Consider the following 15,818-nt stretch of genomic DNA (forward strand, 5'->3'; position numbering starts at 1 on the left):
TTCATAGAAACACGGACAATAATCTCACTGGCTGCAGCCAGATCGTCTATCTTTAGTAAAATAAACATTTTAAATGATGTCATCTACACTACATGACATCTTTTTGGATACTATATATATATATATATATATATATATATATATATATATATACATACATATAGGTGTAAGCAAGAAAAAATAAGCAGCACCCAATGTCGAAAATCCACAGTAGGTAAATATATGTATTTTTATATATATATACACGCACATATACTGTATACAGAGCTCGGTACTGGTACTTACATGGGGAATCTGAATGTACGATCTCCTCTGTCATAGATACATGTCATTACATCGGTGAAGTCCATGAGTTTAGTCCAACACTAATATCGAGAACAAAAGGTGTTGCATTGGTTTTAGAATCCATTTAGAACTGCTGTTAGTTTTCAGTTACTGGAAATCTCTGACACAATATTCTAAGCAAAACCTCACTGATTTAAATGGCCATTTCTTTATAGTGCTATGTCAATCATTTACATTCATGGATCTCTGAGCTGAAAGTTTTTGGGGTTTAGGAACTTAGCAGAAATACAAGCTCATAGATTCCCCCAATGTGATGTTTTGCGGGATTCCAACTTTTTGAACACATCACCAGATTGTGGCACAATTCTTTATCTACAATATCGCTTAAAGACGGCATAGTTTAGAGATGAAGGGAGAGAGGCTAATGTTTAACACTACCCTTCCCCAATGCATGCTGATTATTACTCTCATATAACCTCCTGCCTAGCAATAGAGAGACATATAATGCCATAACTAATATGCGATAATTATGACAGGATTATTCCATTCAGGAGCCACTGACATGCCCGAGTAGTAGCTACAGCCCCTAGTATGAACCCTCAGCAATACCTGCTGCACCCACACATTGTTAACTGTACTTCAACCATAATTACAGTACGGTCATAGTGACCCCATAATAGTAATTGTGCCCCAACCTCTAGCTACAGTCCCCTATTGCCCGCCAAAGGAGTTTGTTTCCCATAGCTGCTTTACAATAGTTGCACTGTCCTTAAAGTTCTCCTACAGTACTCACAGTCTCCCCATAGTCACTTCTCAGTAGGGACCATGTTCCAACAATAGTAACAGTGCCCCGTAATGTTACCACAGTAGTTATAATTTGCCCCATACTAGTTTGTTTTTCCATAATGCTTTCCCAGCAGTCACATTGTTCCCATAATGTCCCTACAGTAGTTAAAGTTGTCCCATTGTGCCCATACTGTACATGGTGTCCTAAGAGTGACTTTACAATAGACACAGTAACCTACAGAAGTTACAGTTTTGCCACAGTGCCTAAACAGTTTAGTGTCCTCAATGTGCCCCTACAGTAGTCAGTGTCCCTACAGTACTACTATAGTGCCCACCAAGGTCGGACTGGCCCACCAATGTACAAGAGGATCCTCCTGTGGGCCCAGGCTCTGACACAGTAATGGACCCTAAAGGTCAAGCAGAAAACAACCCCATTTGCAGCTGACTTTGGAGCCAGTCACTTGTCTCTAGGGTCTATTTCTTAAGGGATGATATGGGATTTCTTAATGATGACATGTCCTGTGTGTGCAATGATAGCAAAGATTACAATGTCATTAAAAGTGGACGTGCACGTTCTGTATAGATGGAGGTCAAGAAGTTTTCCTCTGAGGGGCCCAAGGAACCGCAAGTCCAGCACTGGTGTCTACTAGTGATCACAAGACCATGAGTAATAAAATAATACATAGCTATAAACTTTAAAAAAAAGCACACATACATGCATGTCTATCGTATGTGAATACTTGTCTTAATTTGGATGAACATTGTTTATCTGCTTTAAATATTTTGTATCTCTGATGTCATAGCACATTCCAGGAAACAGATGGTGACCGTGCAGTGAGTGACGGGAGATAGTTAAGAGCCCGCTGTGCTGTAATATGTCCTGATCAGCACCGCACTTCCATTTGGCTAAAGGCATAAATATTCATTTTGCAGGTTTACAATATCTCACAATAAATTGCACATACATATGCCAGTTCTCTTAGGGCCTGGAGGCTCCATTAGGGGCCTCCGTCGCAGATGCGGCCAGAAATACTGAAAACAATAGCTCGGCATGCTGCGCTATTGTTCCCGGTAAAACCACGGACACCCTGACGGAACCCATTAAAGTCAATGGGTGAACTGCTAACGTATTTATACAACACTCTCATTAAACAAACACAAACAATAGAAAAAAAAATATTTACAAGGTGTCTGTGTAAAAAAAACACCACACATAGCAATATTTACAGTATATATAGTGTACAGAAGAGAAATCTAAGCGCAACCCAATCTACTTCTAATGTTCGCCAATGGAGATTTCATTGGTGTATGCCGGCTTTTATGCACCGGTTATGGTTAAAATAATTTCCTAACAAAAGTAAAATCTTACCTTTCACTATTTTCACTAATTTTTAGTTCATCTTTACTGTGCAATATAGATAAAAATCTCCTGTTGCTACCTGGAAACCATAAAAAAGTTGCTGTTCACAGATCTATGACTTTTATTAAACGTCAATAAATTGGTGTCCTGTGAATACATTTATTTATTAACACTTTAATACGCCCTACATACTCCCTGTATTTAACCCATAAATATTCATATTTTAATTGAACATTTTGTTGTAAACCCAAAATCTGAGTTTTGTTCAGATCCCTGGTTCTCTCTTGTGCTCAGAATGTGCTTTTAATTAGACTATGTGGATGTTCATGTGTCAACAAGATTCCTGTGAACATGCGTCAATGTGCCCTTGGTAAGAAGGTAATTTAGAATTAGGAAAAAATAAACTATAATAAGATCAGTCAGCAGCAGTTAGCTTGCTTGATGCCAGAATTGATGCAGCAACAGATCTACAAAGTAAAAAGTATATAAAAAAAAAAAAACAAAAACAGCAAAAAAAACATTTAAATAAAGATGACGCAAGGATATTGCAATTGGATATTAAATGAAGGCTAGGTAAAAGAAGAATTTGAATTAACCATACGTATACAAGAACATAGAACATGTTTAGTCAAATTGGGAACATATTTTCTCGAAATAAAAGGAAAAAAGTTAATTTTTACATGTATACCAAGTAAATTACCCCTAATTCCATTAGACTGGTTAAACCAAGACAAGTCCTGCTGTGGATGTAAGAGGGAGAATAAATCTTTCTTAATGATACTAAAAAGAGTGGATGTGATTTCGCAATAAGCACTTTCCAGCTGGAACTCAAATGACCTCAAGTAAAAGAATATAAATCTACAGTTTGCCTGTAAAATATCATGACCTTGCTTTATAGTTCAATGCAGTAAGTCAGAGTTACGGTACAAGAAATTAATCATTGAGCTCCACAACGGAACATGAAACGGTCTGTGGGATTGGTAAGTGCTGGCTTCTATAGGAATACAAGGTAAAGTAGGCAATATGGTCATCTATATACAACTCTTCTGAAGCCGCTGGGAGATTATTTATAAAGATCACCACAAAGTGCTTTCTCTAGTTGGAGAGAGGTGTGATTTCTGGTGGCTCATGCAGAGTTAACAGGCTGGTACCTCCTAATAAATAGACCCAGAAGACACATAGAGAATCACTGCTGCTGTGTGATCAGACACCATAGACATCAGAAGTTTACAGGTAAATCAAAAGGGAATTCTGGATTTCCATACACATATAGCAGGACCAAATTTATTTTTTTTAGCCCCTTCTATCCTTTTTTTTTTTATAAAAGTTTTTCTCCATTGATTTCAATAGCCACAAACACAAAATATAGCTGTACGTGAACAACGCCAGGGGTCCACCCTCAATGAAAAGAGGGGACACTCTCAGATCACCATTTCTTGACTACAGGGTAACCGTCAACCCATTCCCTTCACTTTGCCATCTCTATATTGGGGTGGGGGATTACCAGTTAAATGTTTGCCTCAGGCAGCATTGCTGGTTAGCACCACTGGTTAATAGGGTTTCCCAGAATTAAAAAGCTGCTTGTGGTGTCAAATAAAAAATAGGTACATATTCACCTATTAAAGCCCCTGCTGCTCCATCGCTGACAGACCTGTGGTCCCCCACTGTCTCTGTTGACATTTCCGGAATGATGACGTGTCTTACTGACACCTGACTGCTGCAATTGATCACTGGTCGCAGCAGTGAAGTCACCCAGGAGTTTACACCACACATGACTGCTGTGGCCAGTGAGAAACTGCAGCAGTCACTGGTCGGTACAGCACGTCATCACTGCAGCAATGTAGACATAGACCAGTGGGGGACCTGACCACCCTACACTGCAGTATTGTAGACATAGACCAGTGGGGGACCACATGACCCTCTTACACTGCAGCATTGTAGACATAGACCAGTGGGGGACCACATGACCGTCTTACACTGCAGCATTGTAGACATAGACCAGTGGGGGACCACATGACCGTCTTACACTGCAGCATTGTAGACATAGACCAGTGGGGGACCACATGACCGTCTTACACTGCAGCATTGTAGACATAGACCAGTGGGGGACCACATGACCGTCTTACACTACAGCATTGTAGACATAGACCAGTGGGGGACCACATGACCGTCTTACACTGCAGCATTGTAGACATAGACCAGTGGGGGACCACATGACCGTCTTACACTGCAGCATTGTAGACATAGACCAGTGGGGGACCACATGACCGTCTTACACTACAGCATTGTAGACATAGACCAGTGGGGGACCACATGACCGTCTTACACTGCAGCATTGTAGACATAGACCAGTGGGGGACCTGACCATCTTACACCGCAGCATTGTAGACATAGACCAGTGGGGGACCTGATCATCTTACACCGCAGCATTGTAGACATAGACCAGTGGGGGACCTGACCGTCTTACACCGCAGCATTGTAGACATAGACCAGAGGGGGACCTGACCGTCTTACACCGCAGCATTGTAGACATAGACCAGTGGGGGACCACATGACCGTCTTACACTACAGCATTGTAGACATAGACCAGTGGGGGACCACATGACCGTCTTACACTGCAGCATTGTAGACATAGACCAGTGGGGGACCACATGACCGTCTTACACTGCAGCATTGTAGACATAGACCAGTGGGGGACCACATGACCGTCTTACACTACAGCATTGTAGACATAGACCAGTGGGGGACCACATGACCGTCTTACACTGCAGCATTGTAGACATAGACCAGTGGGGGACCTGACCATCTTACACCGCAGCATTGTAGACATAGACCAGTGGGGGACCTGATCATCTTACACCGCAGCATTGTAGACATAGACCAGTGGGGGACCTGACCGTCTTACACCGCAGCATTGTAGACATAGACCAGAGGGGGACCTGACCGTCTTACACCGCAGCATTGTAGACATAGACCAGTGGGGGACCACATGACCGTCTTACACTGCAGCATTGTAGACATAGACCAGTGGGGTACCTGACCGTCTTACACTGCAGAATTGTAGACATAGACCAGGGGGGGACCTGACCGTCTTACACCGCAGCATTGTAGACATAGACCAGTGGGGAACCACATGACCGCATGACCACATACAATGCGGTGGCGGGGAGTTTGACAGGTGAGTTTGGGTGTGTTATTTTATGCCATAAGCAGTTATAAGACATTTTTTATAAAGCTGTAAAACACCTTTAAGCATTTTTCAATAGGAAGGCGGTCAACTTTTTTAAGCGATAGAAGTGTTGGCACATTTCTCAATAATCCATTTGTAAACCAAGTCTAAAGGCTGGAGCAAACTACTATTCCCATCCTTTTTAATTTCTAAGTTGGAATTGCTAAGGTTCCTTTTCTGGTACCATCACAATTTTCCTAATTCAAGTTGACCCTGAGGCTTTCAGAACAGGTTGTATATTTCTAGGAGGTCTTATATCTTCACTGTGTCAAATCTGACCAATGCTAAAGGGGTCTTAGCGCTAGAAAATGTGTGAATTAGGAACAGTGAAGGTCTCTGCAAATGAATAGTCACTGATCCTAAACCATTTTAATAAGACATCAAATATTTCTAATAATGTTTGCAAAATTCTGTGATTATTGTCTGCAGTATAATGGTTTTTGTTCAAATCAGAAGAAGATAAGCTAAAAGTTTAGTCAAATCTCAATTCCATAGCCCTGATACAACATGGGTATGTACTATCTTGCACTTTAAGATAATCCAGTTACATTCAATGATCTATTCATAATGATAGAATGGCAGATAAGACAAGATGGCTATGACAAGCGTGGAAGTTGTACTATGACACAAAGCCAATGCTGCCTAGAGGATAACAACGTCCCTAAATACAACATCCCTAAATACAACGTCCCTAAATACATTGGCACTATGTAAATAAAACATCCTACTCATTCCTCTTGTAGTTAAATGAATAATCACACAATTGTAAGGCAATTTCAGGAGTATTCTAGTGCAGCCTACGCCGTGAACAGCAACACAAAAAAATGACAGCTCTCTTTTGTTAGGTTTATGCAAACTAGTGGGATGACATAAAGAAAACGATAAAACACAATCATAAAAGTGACAGCTCCTTCTCCACCAGATGCATTCTTCAGCTCTGACAAACAATGGAGCATGTACTGTATATACACATCAGTAGACAGACCTGGCTGAGCAGACAGACCAGGTACAGACAGGTAGCGAAGTCTTTTATGACAATTATAGCATTGATGACAATACAACCCAACACATTATATGATATTCATGTGGTCGGCACAATTTAGACCAAAGAGCTCAATGCACAGGTAAGATTTTGGATACAATCTACGAGTTATGACGGTGGCGGCTGCCAGAAAGCAACCAAAAATTGGACATATCTGGCCATTATGCTAAGGTTATCACCAAGTAAAATGAAAATGATCAGGATCTAGTAACAATGGGTGGAAAATCCCACCTGAATGTATTTGTATACACGTGTACGTCTATGGCATTATTAGCCACCTCCAATAGACAATGCAGTCAATATTGATTCTAGTCAGTGGGTTGTTAGACTTTGCCATACTTTAATGTGTTGGGCTGACTTCACAGACAGCAAAGAAGAATACATCCAAGTCATCAGATGGATCTCAGACAGTGGTTGTAGTGATAACCTCTGCGAATAGTCACATGGAAGTGTCAAACCACCTCCTGGAGCCTAAAAACCACCTCCTGGAGCCTAAAACCACCTCCTGGAGCCTAAAATCACCTCCTGGAGCCAGATCCCATACTGAATATCAGTGTACTACTAGTCATTCTATAGAAGGAGTTCATATATTGGGTATTAGTACAATACTGCATCACATTACATCCAGGATTTAGGGCCATGATACCAGATACAGGCATTAGGAAATTGAACGCAAGTTGAGCAGTAGGTTTATAGGAAAGTGCATGTATGGGATTTACTCACCATCTGTATAGTGCAGATGAAGATCAGTGTACAACGTCCAGTACAGCAGCCCATGGTGAGATCTAGCCCTCCACTATAGTGTGTCCTGCGGAGACAGGCTCAGGAGGAGAGTAGCTGGACAGCTCCTTAAGGCGTAGCTGCACTTTCTTAGGGCTGCCCTGAGATTCAGCACCTGCAATAATATATAGATCCCAGTGTAGTAGTATCTCCAATGGTTTATTCAGCAGCACCACAAACTGTGCCAAGCTGCAATCCTGCTTCCTGATCCCAAAGCCTGAGCAGTGATCCCATAGAGCGAGCAAAAATCCCAAACACGGACCAAGGAAAGCGCAGATCTCCAGAATTCAGACCTCTCCTTCCTTTCTTCTCTTTTACGTTTGACTTTTGATTGCTTTAGGCCGGATGAAGGCTCTCTGCTGCCATCTGGTGGACAGAAAAGGTACAGCCTCAACAGGTTTATGGCACCTGTACTATAGGGCTGGATTTATGCATGTTGGACTACTGCATGGAGTTTTATTTCATTCACATGTGTATATAAAGTCTATATCATCAGAAATGTCTTATAATGGGCCACAATAATCAGATACAGATTTGTCATTATATATACATTCATTGAATGGCCACTTTATTAGAGACACCTGCCCTTTCAGGATTGGAGCCTCTTTGTATGGAAATTAGACATCTGACCGTGGAGTGCAGCATTAAATAAGTTTTCAGTGGATCAGTTTCAGTGTGAATTCACATTAGAACGGGGAAAACGAGCGTTCTGAGCGACTACGAACCAGGCGTTCTCATCGGTGCTAGCCGGGGACAGTATTTCAAAAACTGCCAACCTCATGGAGTTTTCTCGTGCAACAGTGTCGAGAGTAAACTGAGAATGGTGTGATTGAGGAAAAACTTCCAGTGAAAACAGATCCTGTCAATGTATAGGGTCACAGGAATCAGGCGGTGAACAGTTTGTGTTTTTAGGATTTTCACCGTGCGGTAAAGACGACAACTTAGCTTTATTCTGCATCTCAATACGATTATGGTGATACCAAATGTATATCGTTTTTTTTTTGTATTTTACTACATTTACAAGGAAAAATATATTTGTTAAAAAAAAATTGTTCTGTTTCACCACATAACTTTTTTTTCCCGTTGATAGAGGACTTATTTTTTGCGGGACGAACTGTAAGTTTTATTGGCACCATTTTTTGGAACATACATTTTTTTGATCACTTTTTATTTAATTTATTTTTTAGAGCTAAGGTGACCAAAAAACAATGATTCAGGAGTTTTCTTCTTTTTTTTTTTTACGCCGTTCACAGTGCGAGTTGAATAATGCTATATTGTATTTATACGCAAGAGAGAAAGAGGAGCATGGAAGCCATATGATAAAAAGTGAAAAAAAACTTTATTGAACATAGTTACATACACAGAAAAAATTGTTTGAAAAAGGTACAAATGGACAGAGAAACTCTATATAATTCCAGTGTAACAAGAATGGCAGACTCAATATGACAAGTATAGGGATATAATAACCAATCCAGAAGATAAATATGGGGAATGAATGAAAGACAGTATGTAATAGACACTAAATGACATATCATGACATAAGTATGCAGTAATGGAGATATAGAAGGAATACACTGCTAGTGCAAGTATCAATTGTTCAAGAAGTGCCAATAAAAATTAATATTAACAGTCAGTCAAAGACTGATACTTCCATAAGTTCCCCAATTTCTAGAAGGTCTTACCCATTAAACAGTGTACGGAAGCCTGACAGACGTGCGGAAACCCCAACGCGCGTTTCGCGGTATGCTTCCCCTTAATGGGTAAGACCTTCTAGAAATTGGGGACTTTTACAGACGCGGCGATACCAATTATGTTTGTTTGTACTTTTTACATTGTGCTTGGGGAAAATGGGAAAAGGTTGTTTTTTTTTAACTTTTAATATTTTTGTATTTTTTTTACACTATTGAAAAATGTATTTAACTTTTTTTTTACATATCTTTTATTAGTCCCCCTAGGGGACTTGAACCACCGATCGTTAGTACAATACACTGCGATACAAACTGCGATACAAACAAGCGATGCAGGGGGGCATTGGGCTGTCGGAGGAGGCCATCCCGCTCCTTCTAATGGTATAAATGTCGCTATTTACCGCGCCATTTAACTAGTTAAACGGCCAGGAACAGCGCGATAGCTGTTCCTGACCATTAGAGCAGCTGTCAGATGTAATACACAGCTGACAGCTGCGGTGTATAGAGCGGGCTCAGCGCCCCGCTCCTTGATGTGTATTTTTGTCATGGGTCGGGAAGGGGTTAAGGACACTTGCTGAACAAGTGTAATATTTATTATGATCATGTTTGATATCGATAAAATGCAGCTATAACGATAACATAACTGATTCTCTACACCAGAGAATAAGGTCTCTTTTTGCAGCAGGATGTTGTGCCTCATGGAGATGACAAATGCATAAATAGCAACTCCCTAACACAACAGGGAGAATTTATTAAGACCGGCATTTCATACGCCAGTCTTAATATTAAGAGTACTGGTGTAAGATGTTCTCAATTTATTAAAAGATACACATCATCTAATAAATTAAGCGCATCTGTGGCCATCCGTGCACAGAAAGGGAAATCTAGGGAGATGTCCACTATAGTTTATACCAGTTTTTGGGGTAAATTATAGTGAATTTGTCAGGCAGCAGGTGGCCCTGGCCCTTTTGCTAAGCCCCGCCCACTGTTTTTTAAAACAGCTAAAAGTCACAGATTATTGTGCAAGTATGGCATGCCATCATTTGCGACTTTTTATCACTATTATACTGGCGTACAGTCGTTGTTAAATGACCCCCATTATTATTTCCTTGTTTCAGTGGGATTGAAAAGAGAGGGTGAGCAGAATATGGCACTATCCTAATTATAAATTATCTTAACGGTTACATTCAGAACATTAAAAACAGGATACGCCGTTAATGTCTAATAGGTGACCCCCACTTTTCAGGAGAATAAAGGGTCTTGTGACCCCGTTGTGCCTAGCAAAACAGCTGACTGCGGCTGAGAATGGCAAAATAATTGAAAAAGGTACTACGAATATGAGATAAATAGAGATAAGAGAATCGATTCTACAACAATGTGTTACAAATTTCCCAACCGCCATTTTACAGATCGGAAGAAGACAGAGAAGATCACATTACCTCAGGCGGCCCATCTGGCTTCCCCATAATGCCTTGCAGGCAGCCTTCCCTCTAGCACAGTCAATCATGAGCGGTATAGGTGTGAGTCACTCATGACTCAGTAAATGACAGTCATATGAGTCTTAAGCACTATAAACAGCCCAACCAGGAAATGCTGCTGCTTTGTGGCTGAGGATACAGGGAGGAGAGAGGGGACATCAGACAGAGAGTGAGAGATAGTAAAATACAGAATACAGACAGATAGTGGATTAGTGTCAGTGAGTGTGTTTTATGGTGAGGAGAACAAAATAGATTGTTAGCTTTACAATAATTTGATAGAGAGGTAGATTTTAGAGAGAGACAGAAGTCAGTCAGTGTCAGTGTGTTAGTTAGGCAGGCTCAGGCAGCCATTGCTGCGAGTTACTGCTGCTGCAGCTAAACAATTCTTACATGAATTCATACACCAATCTTCATCACATCATTCCCAAATCATCTTCAATAGTAATAATAATCCAGGTGCTGATAGCGTGCTAGACGTCAGAGGCGTGACATCACTCATTGTTTTGAATATATTTAATAGTGGCACCAAAAATTGGCATATTGTTTTGTGTATTTGTTATGTGTCAAGCATTTAAACAGCACAATTGTGCTTTAGTCCACGAGTTTCAGAAACAGCGTAGCTGACCTTGCTGCACTGTTTCTGGAACTCCCATTCACTTCTATGGCAATTATGGAAACAACGAAGCTTTGTGAGCTCGGCGGTTTCGTAACTGGCTGGGCAGCAGAGGGAGCCGAGCAAGGTAGAATCGGGTTTAGGGAGCCCCGTTCTAAAGATAGGTGTGGGTCTCAGAAGTGAGACCCGCATCTATCGGACATTTATGGCATATTTTGTGGATATCTCATAAATGTCCTAGATGGGAAAACACCTTTAAGTTGTCCATACACATTAGATGTATGCCGGCCGAACCCACCAATTGTGGCCAACCATCTAATGTGTATTTCGACATCCTGACTATCCCCCACTGCTGATGTTGGGGGGAGAGAATGGCTGGGCATGTTCACGATCCTTTTGTTCATTAGTAGATGAGCTGTCTCCCAATTGAAAATGCATGCCAAACGTGCATGTGTACTGGGGAGACGGGAGTAAAGCTGTCGGACGAACGATAGTTTAGTCAACAGTTATCTAAAGTCTATGGAGAGCTTAAGAGTTTGTAGGGGCACAATCTATTGAAGAGTGGAAAGGTAACACCCAGTTGTCAATTTATTTAAATATTTGCAGGAGGATTAATAGAGGAACGACACATTGCAGATTTCTAGGAAACAATGCTCCAGAAAAGTTATTATACTAAAGCGGAAATGTCAAGCGAGCTGACAGATACTGAATCCTAAATGCATTAACCATATGTTATATTGTCTCCAATAATAATTTCTTTATTTATTCATTTATTCTGCAGGTTTGGATAACTCTCAAACAATGGAAAATGTAATAAAAATCTCCCAAAAAAACATGCAGTAAAGTTTCAGATATATTAAAGACAGAATTCATGTAATTATTTTAGACATATGAAATCTCCTAAGGATAAGAAAAATACAAAGTCGGAAGGTGTTTGAGAAAGGAACTGGTTGGATCAATGAAAAGGTATCACAAAAGTAAACATCATAAAAAAAAGAACACAAAGTAAAAAAAAAAAGGTTATTCAAATATATTTCCATTTAAATTATGAATGTCGCCTCATACCAAAAAAATTAGGGGGCGGGGGGGGATTTATCCAAACTGATGCAAAGTAAAAGTGAAGAAATTGCAACCAATCAATCTGCTTCAATCACTCTTAAAGGGTCTTCTAAAAATGAGAGCTGGCATCTGATTGGTTGATGGTTGATGCGCTTTTTGTGACAGCATAGAATGTTTTATTAGCGGTGTTTGGTACTGTAAGTAGCACCGGAATATGTTTTAGCTCTTTTAGTTTACGACTAATCCCTACAACATTATTAAAGTGATATCTGCTTTATAGGTCTTGCATTATCTTAGAATGTCTTAAGTCAATTACATACACAACTATTTATAACCTCAGAACCAATAAAGAGGTTTTGTTTTTTTATATATTTCATTAAATCGGCTGATATATTTCAAGACATTACATTGAGAATCTCTTTTTTAAACTGTTTATAAACCTTAATAGTTTGTAATTTACTTCTATCAAGGTACAAGATCTAAACTCTTCTTGTAAATTACTAAATCAATTCCTACAAGTCCCAAAGCAAACAATATAGCGTAATGTGATCTGTAAAAAAAAAGTAAATTTAAAAATGTAAATTTCCAATATCTCATTGCAGTTTATCAGAAATATGAAAAGCAGGAAAATCAATGCATGGTTATAAGGCTACATTGTGATTTGTACCCCCTCACAAATAGGATTAGCTTAATGTTCTGTTTGCTCAATAATAGCGCTGTAATTATGGGCATCTATTCCTGATACTCTGCTAGCAAGACACTTTCCCATAGAATAGTATGCATTTATCAGTACTTTATTGCCCACAGTTCCAGATACCAACACAAACACACAAGTCAAAAGTTTAGGCAAACAGTCAAAGGCCGGTGATGAGGTGAGGTGATCAGCAAAACAGCAAGAACAATAACCACATGGTAGTTGCAAGAAAAACATACAATAGGCCTCAGAAAATAGGTTGGCTTTAAAGTAAATGATCACATTTTTTATAAAATGTATTTATAGCAGTCGGAACTACAGCCACATTTAAGTTCTAAAATTCATTCTGCCTGCAGCTACCTGTCATACTGCTTTATTATTGAATTCAATGTATAAACAGTATGCCGTAAGCTTGTGATCTCCCCCTAGTGGTGGCTGCAAGGTGCAATAATTGTATTAAATCTATCCAGGGGATTTGGGTTTATAAATATTTAACATGAAATTAATCAGTACAGAATTTTGGACCTATTTTGATTTTTTTTTAAATAGCGTTCAAGTGTGGACATTCACTTTAAAGTGTTACGTAATAAGTGCAGATGACGTTATACAAGGGGGTTAAACTGGAAGTGAATCCTCTAAGCCGCAATCCTATTGGCGCTGGCTAAACCAAGGTGCGGAGTCTAAAGGATTGCCTGGTATTAATCCTTTAACTCCTACACGAGGATCTGGACTTTGCTTCAGGCAAACCCCAGGTCTTGGAGTAGTCTCAAATTGGTGGTGGTAGAGCAGCGTTAAGCAAGACATAGTCAAAGGCTAGCTAGGAGCCATTAACGGTAGTCAGCAAGATAATGATAAACTTAGAGAGAAATCAGAAACAAAGCTGAGGTCAAGAACCAGAGACCAACAACAAGAGCTAACCATAGATCCAAAGGAACAAACAGAAGGAGAATCAAAGACAAGCAGGATATTGTTGTGTATTAAAAGAGGCATGGACTCACGGGACAGGGATGTAATATTGCCACTTTACAAAGCATTAGTGAGGCCTCATCTAGAATATGCAGTTCAGTTCTGGGCTCCAGTTCATAGAAAGGATGCCCTGGAGTTGGAAAACATACAAAGAAGAGCAACGAAGCTAATAAGGGGCATGGAGAATCTAAGTTATGAGGAAAGATTAAAAGAATTAAACCTATTTAGCCTTGAAAAAAGACGACTAAGGGGGACATGATTAACTTATATAAATATATTAATGGCACATACAAAAAATATGGTGAAATCCTGTTCCTTGTAAAACCCCCTCAAAAAACAAGGGGGCACTCCCTCCATCTGGAGAAAAAAAGGTTCAAGCTGCAGAGGCGACAAGGCTTCTTTACCGTGAGAACTGTGAATCTATGGAATAGCCTACCGCAGGAGCTGGTCACAGCAGGGACAGTAGATGGCTTTAAAAAAGGGTTAGATAATTTCCTAGAACAAAAAAATATTAGCTCCTATGTGTAGAAATTTTTCCTTCCCTTTTCCCGTCCCTTGGTTGAACTTGATGGACATGTGTCTTTTTTCAGCCGTACTAACTATGTAACTATGTAACTATGTAACAAGTCAGGAACTGGATAAAAAAAAACACACACACACACACATCTTTTCTCCTACATAGTGGCGCTTTCGGTCACCGCGGTCCGTAGAGCAGGGAATTGCCAGACAGCCCCATAGTGTCATTAAATATCTCCCTTTTTCTCATCCAGGGCTGTGTGAGATTCACAACAGCCTGAAGTCTGTCAATGGGCTACAGTGAAACATCCTCCTCCTACTGATGGATTTGTAGGGTAAGGCCAGGAGCCACGGACGCTATAACATGTACAGATGTAGCCAAGTTTATCTTCACTCTGATAACTTGCTGAAGCGTGATATCATACAACAAAAGTCATTGAAAAAGTCAAGTTAGTTTCTTGCCACTGTGTATTTAATGTGCTAAACGTCAAGGTAAACTTAGTTACATCTATATGTAACCAATATTTACACACAGGAGTATTGTTTATTTTTTTAATGCATCTAATTGAAAAATTGTTATGTTTTGTGTGATCTAATGGAGTAATGTAATATTTAATCATAATATTTAATCCTGGGACAATCTCTTTAAAGGGAACCTGACACCAGCATTTCACCTATTAAACCAGCAATACCTGGTGAATGTGGGTGTAAAATGATTTTTATGTAACCTAAAATGATCTTCTAAGTAGTCTCTGTACCTTTAGTATTCAGTTTTTATTGTTCCCGTGCTGTATGCTAATGAGTATAAAAGGGTCATATCTGCGTTTGAAAAGAGTCATATCTGCATTCCTCAAGCCTTTCCGAGTTAACCCCGCCTCCTTACTTTTGATTGACAGTTCCTCACCTTCCCCACCACACAAGAAATCCCACGCTTGCGCATAAATGTCCTGTTCTGGTGCATGCGCACAACGGGACACCATAGCGCCGCATGCGCAGTAACTAGATTTGAGGCACGGACGAAGCAGGGAAGGGTGTTGGACCATACATGACGGCCGAATGCGCGCTATCTCAGATGAGATTTTTGTATTCAGCGCAGGCCAGTTTTTCGGCGGTGGGTGGGCATAAGAAGAGGAACAAACAAGACTGCCGGATTATTACAATGAAAGTTATGAAATGATTGCAGACTGTTATTTACGGTTAGAGGAGGAGTTTAGGAGAGGGGATAACGCCAATGAACTTTTGAATGGAGCGGCCAGCGAGGGGTGAGTAGAGTTTAATAGGTGAAATGCTGGTAACAGGTTCCCTTTAAAGGGTAACTAAAC

At 40.1% G+C, this 15,818-nt stretch overlaps 1 protein-coding gene across 1 annotated transcript in view; it reads right to left on the bottom strand.

Moving 5' to 3' along the window:
* The window catches only part of NKAIN3 (sodium/potassium transporting ATPase interacting 3), a 538,022-nt gene extending 530,228 nt beyond the window's left edge, over window positions 1-7,794 (bottom strand). The window contains exon 1 of the mRNA XM_075828311.1: window positions 7,426-7,794. Within this exon, the coding sequence (XP_075684426.1) occupies window positions 7,426-7,479 (54 nt within the window). The 5' untranslated portion in view covers window positions 7,480-7,794. The remainder of the gene's footprint in view (window positions 1-7,425) is intronic.
* Window positions 7,795-15,818: the final 8,024 nt, after the last annotated feature.

Source organism: Rhinoderma darwinii, chromosome 5 (genome assembly GCF_050947455.1).
Source record: "Rhinoderma darwinii isolate aRhiDar2 chromosome 5, aRhiDar2.hap1, whole genome shotgun sequence".
In the NCBI taxonomy this organism is placed as follows: Eukaryota; Metazoa; Chordata; class Amphibia; order Anura; family Rhinodermatidae; genus Rhinoderma; species Rhinoderma darwinii.